General features: G+C 46.7%; 1 protein-coding gene across 2 annotated transcripts in view; it reads right to left on the minus strand.

The window, feature by feature from the left end:
- Positions 1-4454: 4454 nt before the first annotated feature.
- The window catches only part of DDC (dopa decarboxylase), an 83687-nt gene continuing 80965 nt past the window's right edge, over positions 4455-7176 (minus strand). For both annotated transcript variants that reach the window (XM_002917622.3, XM_034665531.1), the window contains exons 14-15: positions 6509-6738; positions 4455-4840 (exon numbers count right to left, since the gene is read on the minus strand). In XM_002917622.3, the coding sequence (XP_002917668.1) occupies positions 6538-6738 (201 nt within the window). In that variant the 3' untranslated portion in view covers positions 4455-4840; positions 6509-6537. The remainder of the gene's footprint in view (positions 4841-6508; positions 6739-7176) is intronic.

Here is a 7176-nt window from a genome sequence, read left to right on the forward strand (position 1 = left end):
TGACCCATGGAGTCAGCTTTCCAGGGTTCAAATCCCAGCGCCACTGCACAAGGGCTACATCTGGGATCTTGGGGGTAAATCGAGTTGCTCTGCTGGCTGAAGCGTTTTTGGATGAGAATGGCCCTAGTAAGCACCGCCCAGACGCCGGGCATTATTAAGGTGAGGTAAGCCTTTTGCTCAGCACTGGTTGTCCTGGCTAGAGCTTGTCACTGAAGAAGAACCCGTCCTGGGGTTGTGCTTCCAATTTCTGTGCTCCTTAACCTTGTTTGATCAATCAGCCCAGCTTCTCTGGTCTTCCTAGACCCTTGAGTCTCAGACATGGGAGAGGGCTCAAAGGTGGTCAGGTTTTCTGTCCCGTCGACGAGTTTCCTTTACCACTTGAATAACTGCAGTGGGTGGAGAACTTACTGCCTGGTGAGAAAGCATGTCCTGTGCTCTCACCGCCCGACTTCTGAGTTCTCCACGTTGAAACAAAACCTGCCTCCCTCGATGTCACTCTTTGGAGGTTCAAAGACTCTTCATACAAAAGGGAATGTACATTTGAAGACGGGCACGAAGTCCTCTCTCTGAGTCTTTCCCCCTGGATAGCCTTCGTTTATAAACCTCCTCATGTGACTCAGTTTCTCTCTGACGGCACCGGTGGGCGATCACCCTAAAAGGCGAGGTCTGGGGTCTGCATTTTGAATGCCCTTGGACCCACGTGGTCTCGTATAAGTGAGCTCACGCTGTTTCTTCCTCTTCTCTCTTCCCTCGACCATCCGTGTCATATCTCTGCTTAGAGAAGAAGCACACAGGTTTCTCTAAAATCGTAGTTCCAGATTGATCCAGTTACTGCAAGCGACCTATTCTCACAGTGCTTTCTTAATAATTTGTTTCTATTATTTATGACAAGTGGAGGTGATAGGAGGCAGCACAGAGGTGCTGAGGAAAAAATTTGGTAGCAAGTGCAGTAAAAAAAAGCAAAACAATTTCTAATATTTGATCCTTGGGGATTTACACGATTTGAAAAAGCAATAAAACAATCATTAGAGCAAAAAGCCACCAGGCAATCTCCATTCCTGCCCTCCAACACAGGCTTTCGGGATAAAATATCAGCAGTTTCTAATGTGCTGAGTCTAAGGGACTCGTGAGTTAGGAGCGCAGTGACAAAGTCAGTGGATACTTTAAACCTGCATTCCCTCTGGGTCTTTTCCCCTTACAATGAGCAAGGGAATGCCCAGTGACACCCCACTTCTCCTTTCTGTCTTGGGCATTTCCACAGATTCCTTTCAACATTGGCGCATAGTCAGCCTGAGTCAGTTTCTTCGGTCCCAGAAAGTTTTGCTGTTTGTCATATTTTGGAGAAGAAGCATATGATTCCAGGAGATTTTCTTAGTGTAATACAGTAAGAACAATATGTTCTCGGGTTTTGTCCCTGATACCTGATGCAGAGCTCCAAAATACCTGGGAATGTGTGGGTGGCGGGAGCCTCTTTTGCTCAAAATGGGGTGACTCTTGGTTGGTCCTGAGATAGAATCAAGATGGAGGCTGGACACCAAGAAGACTAAGGTGTGATTAGAGGGTTGTAACTTCCAGTCCCTTCTCCTGACTTCTGGGGAGTAGAGGGGGACCAGAGATTGAGCTCATCACCCATGGTCAATAATTTAATCAACCATGCCCTTGTCATAGATCCACCATAAAAATGCCTAAATGACAGGGTTGGGAGAGTTTCCAAGCTGGGAAACACGTGCAGGTGCTAGGAGAGTGAGTGGTGCCCTCAGAGGGTGTGGAAGCTCTATCCCACTTCCCCATACCTTGCCCTGCACAGCTCCTCTGGTTGGCTGTTCCTGAGCCTTATCCTTTATAATAAAGTGGTAAACACAAGCAAAACGGCGTCTTGAGTCCGGTTCTAGCAAGGCACTAAACCCAAGGAGGGGGTCATGGGAACCCCTGCTTTATAGCCGGTCCATCAGAAGTACAGGAGGCCCAGGGATTGTGACCAGCATCTGAGATGGAGGGCAACTTATGGTTCTGAGCCCTTAACTATGGGATCAGACTCTAACTCCAGTTAGATAATGTTGGAGAGTTGGAGAAGTAACATTGGAAGAGATACTGCTATTTGGTGCCAAAAGGGAAAAATCTCATTTGGTGTCAGAAGTGTTATGACTAAATATGGTTTGGGTATCAGGATCTGGTTGTATCCACATCCATCAGGGATTTTTCCAACACCAAGCAGGAGGTGCTGTTATCAAAGGTCAGAAGGCAACAGGCTTTGCATTGACTTCGGGGCCAGCAGCGGTCTACAACATGTCATGACATCTCATGACACCAAATCGAATATACATTTACGTAAAGATCCTATTCATTGATCAAAGATGAGGCTGAGTGGTCCAGACCTTTATAAACTATGGGACTCTTTGGGGATTGTCACGTTGGAGTCAGGAGCCAAGACTCGACCTGGGAGGTGAAAATGGATTCTTCCCAGAAGGGAATGAATGGCTTCACTGCCACTTATTCTGAGAAATGGTTCATTCTGAAGAGCAGACAGCATATTTGGTCACCCAGTTCAGTAGGCAAGGGTGTGGATCCTAGAGCCAGGCTGCCTGAGTTCTAGTCCTAGCTTGGTCACTAACTGGCAGCATGACCTGGGACAAGTCACTAAACCTCTTGAAAAACTGTCTTGCCAAACCCCATTTTCTCATCTGTAAAATGGGAGTGATAACTGAGAATTTAAAAATAAGTATAAAGTTAATATTTTAAAAATGTCGATAACAGTGCCTGGCATGGATCACACGCTATGAGTGGGTATGTGTGTGTAATACACAGGGAGACAATGTGTTTTGCTGTGTGATTTGGGGGTCTGATGGCTCTGCCTCCAAGATGCCTGGAGAGATCAGGAGGTGGGGTGAACTGTGACGATTTCCCGAGAAAAGAGCCAGAAGTCAGATAAGCTTCCATCTCTGCTGGGTCTACATCTAAGTGGATGTCTGAGAATCTCCACCAGAAAGACCCAGCCAAGCTCAGAGAGAGGAGCCACTCATCTGGCTTCCTGCCTCCTGTCCATGCATGGCTCCCAACAGCATCCCTGTTGTCACCTGCCACCCAAGCTCTTGCCTGGGACTTGAACCTCTGCCGTCTCCCCAAAGTAGGCTTATGGATGGGGCTGGGTGGGCAGCTCCACAGAAGCCCGGAGCTGCCATCAGTGACTTTGGTGGTTCTTTGTAGAGACCTTGCAGCAATCTTAGCTCAAGAGCACACTCAGACGCAAACCATCTCATTGTAGTACAGAGTCACCTCTGCCTCGACTCAATCATCTGAGTGCTCTACAGCTCTTGTGTTTTTTAACTTATTTATTCGAGAGAGAGACAGAGAGCACAGGTGGGGAGGAGAGGAAGAAGCAGGCTCCCCGCTGAGCCCAATTCGGGACTGATCCCAGGACCTTGAGGCCATGACCTGAGCCTGAGGCCATGACCTGAGCCTGAGGCAGACGCTTCACTGACTGAGCCACCCAGGTGCCCCCCCTACAACTCTTCACACGTGGTCCCAGTGGCCCCAGTGGCCCATCCCACGTCCTCACATCTTGATGGACGGCAGGTCTGGTTCACTGATGGCCAGAGAACCAATGACCTTATGTGTAAGATGGGGAACTACATAGCTTCTGATATATTTCCAGATTCCTGAAAAACATATCATTTAATAACATTTAGCTATCAGAGGTCTTTGAAATTCAAATAGACTTATTAATAGTCCAAGGACATTTGCTGAGAGTGCTTTGCTTTCAATAGTTAAATTGTCTCTAAAGGACATGAACTCATCTTGAGATTAAAATTCAAGTGTTTCTACCAGCAAAAATGGTTTCAAAGAAAGACAGGCTATTTGAGTAAATACTGCGTCTTGTTGGTATTTACATTTACAAGAGCACTCTGGTTGTTTATCAGTCACGAGACCATAGACCATAGGGCATATGGATTGATCACTGCTCCTTGGATGAGGAAACCAAGGCCCTAGAAGGTAGTCTTTTCCATCACCAGTAGAACTTGGTCTGTGGTTGTGTCCTGGCTCTGACTTTATTTCTTCAAGAGTTGGAGTCACCTCTAAGTCAAACTTGTATGGCTAATGCATCTAGAATACTGCCTGGCTTATACTAGGCACTCCATAAACATTTGCTGGAGCAATGAATCCCATTTAAAAACATCTAGTTGGTGAAGCGTCTGCCTTCGGCTTGGGTCATGATCTCAGGGTCCTGGGATTGAGCCCCACATCAGGCTCCCTGCTCCATGGGGAGCCTGCTTCTCCCTCTGCTGCTCCCCCTACTTGTGCTCCCTCTCTCTCAAATAAATAAATGATAATCTTTAAAAAAATATTCAAGGATGCCATATCTTCGGCTGTTTTGAAAGGTAAGTGCTCATTACAACAATCAGTTGGGTTCAACCTAGAACCAAAGGATGGTTACCAGCCACAATCAGTACTGCACTTAAAGTTGTTTATTAAGCATTGAGCCACATGACAGAACAACTTAAAGACCACGGTATAAACTCAAGTCCCACAATCCTAGAATATCTGGAAAATATTTCAGCAAGCCTCTCCCACCACTGACGACTTCAAGAGCATGAAAACCTATGATTTCTTAATCAGCGAAAGTCACAGTTGAATAAGGAATAAAAGCTCCATGCACTGGGATTGCAGTAAGTAAGGTTTCTTCATGGTAAGAGAGTGAGCGGACATAATCACAAGCTTCTGGAGAACTTCACAGAAAGAAACGTGAGGGCTGCATGCGGGCTTGAGTCCTTGGAGCCCAAATAATGTTTATCGTCTTCTCATTCCACAGTGTTCAGATATACTTCTTTTCAACATTTAATCTCTACAGGGGAAAAAACATACATGAACATATGGCTACATTCAAAAAATAATTAAAGAATTAGTATTTTGTATACTTCTCATGAGAATACAGGGAAAGAATATGCTAGATCTCCAGTGAGCTGGAGGGAACCGTGCATCGTAGATGAATGTGAACTGTGAGCCATGAGACCGAGCGGCTGAGCTGGCTTCTCTCGGACACATTTTACCAGTGTCAGCCAGCAGCTGCACCAGTTTCTACCCTCCATGAAATAGGAATGGTTCCTTCTCTCCCTCGGAATTACGACTACGTAAATTTGATATGATAATCTCAAGAGAGCACAAGTAAAGCCTGGGTATTCAGTTTTTCATTGCTTGAATTAACCTGGCCCCCAAAAGTACATGTGTTATGATTCACTATTATATCCTATATTTAAAAAAATTAAATCCCATTTGTACCTTTTTTTTAGAGAGAGAGAGAGGGAGCAGGAGCGGGAGGGGCGGGGCACAGGGAGAGAGAGAATCTTAAGCAAGCTCCATGCCCAGCACAGAGCCCCACATGGGGCTCAACCTCATGACCTTGAGATCACGACCCGACCCCAAATCAAGAGTCAGACACTTAACCAACTGAGCCACCGAGGCGCCCCTCATTTGTATCTTTTGAAATGATAAAGTGTATGACTTCACAGTCATAGTGACTTTTTTTTTTTAAAGATTTTACTTATTTATTTGAGAGCGAGAGAAAACAATGAGCAGGGGAAGGGGCAGAGGAAGAGGGAGGGGCAGACTCCCCACAGAGCAGGGAGCCCGATGCGGGACTTGATCCCAGGACCCTGAGATCATGACCTGAGCTGAAGGCAGTTGCTTAGAAGACTGAGCCACCCAGGCGCCCCAGTCATCGTGACTTCTATCAGAAATGAGACTTTGTTTCTGCTCACGTGTCAGAGCTACAGAAGCTCTGTTGCTGTGGACACACAGGAATAAGGTCCTGATAGGATACAACCTGGTGAGATTTGTGCAAGCATAGGACTATGGAGAGGTTAACCAGGAGGGTTTGCCCGAGATGGCTTCCTTTTGTATATATCTTACAGCACTTACGTACCCCCCCACACACAGATGTACACATTCTTATCTTGGAGCAATGGAAATATTTGAAACCATGATCTCTCTCCAGCACCTTCTAGAGATTCTCAAGCTAGAAGTCTGGAGTTGCTCTGGGCAGGCTGGGCCCCTTTCAGTCATGTTGAATTCCCTTTGTAATGTTAATTTTCATTTATCAGCCATTGTCCAGCTTAATATAGACGCTTGTAATACTAGTAAGCAGTGTGTGTAAACATCAGAGAGATGCAGAACTGATGGTCTCATATAAAAGAATACAAAGTGGGGCACCTGGGTGGCTCAGTCGGCTCAGGTCATAATCGGTGGTGGTGGGGGTTCCTGGGATCCAGTCCTGCATCAGGCTCCCTGCTCAGTAGGAAGTCTGCTTCTCCCTCTCTCTCTGTCTCCTGCTCGTGATCTCTCTCTCTCTCAAGTAAATAAATAAAATCTTAAAAAAAAAAAAAAAAAGAACACAAAATAAAAGCGCATCTCATTTCCTAAAGGATCATTGCAGGGTGTGGGTCCTTCCTCTTCTGACGGTGGAGGAGATCCAGACCCGGCAGCATGGAGTGGCAGAGCTGCGGGGACAGCTTACCTGCAGCAGCTTCCCTGCAGCGGGGACTTCTAGTCCTTCTCTGCTCTCAGCAGGTCGGTGGCCAGCTGTCTGATGTGCTCCCAGGCCCACTGTACGTGGGCAAACTCCACGGTGCGGGCACAGATGGCAAAGCGCAGCACAAACTTGTCTCTGAGGTGGCAGGGAACCAGGTGGATTTTCTTGGCTTTGTTGATTCTTTCCAGAAGATCCTCATTCAGTTTGTTGGAACCCTGCAGACATGGAGACAGGGGCTGTGCTCAGGTCCCCGAGGACTCAGCTTCAGGGGGTCACTGAGGAAGGCGGGCATTTAGCAATATGGCTGTATATCTGCGAGAGAGGCCGCCTTCCCACTAGCCCTTTATTTACAACGGTGAGAAATTCAACTCAAGGAGACTTACGTGGCTGTGAAACACTATAGCCTATCCTACAAGACAGGTTCTTCAGGGTCAAATTACTGTCCAAAGGTGACCCTTCCACAGGCCAGCCTTTTTAAGAAAAATGGAGTTTCCTAGGTACACAATCTACATGTTGACGAGTTTAAACAGTAGAACTGAGGCTTCAAATGGTACCAGTGAGGGGGTCCCGCTGAATCACACAGAAGAAATCTCAGCAACATAGAACACAGAGCACAGTCAACTTAGGATCTGGGAAGACTCCTCGTGGACCGG

This window comes from Ailuropoda melanoleuca, chromosome 1, assembly GCF_002007445.2.
Source record: "Ailuropoda melanoleuca isolate Jingjing chromosome 1, ASM200744v2, whole genome shotgun sequence".
NCBI classification, from domain to species: Eukaryota; Metazoa; Chordata; class Mammalia; order Carnivora; family Ursidae; genus Ailuropoda; species Ailuropoda melanoleuca.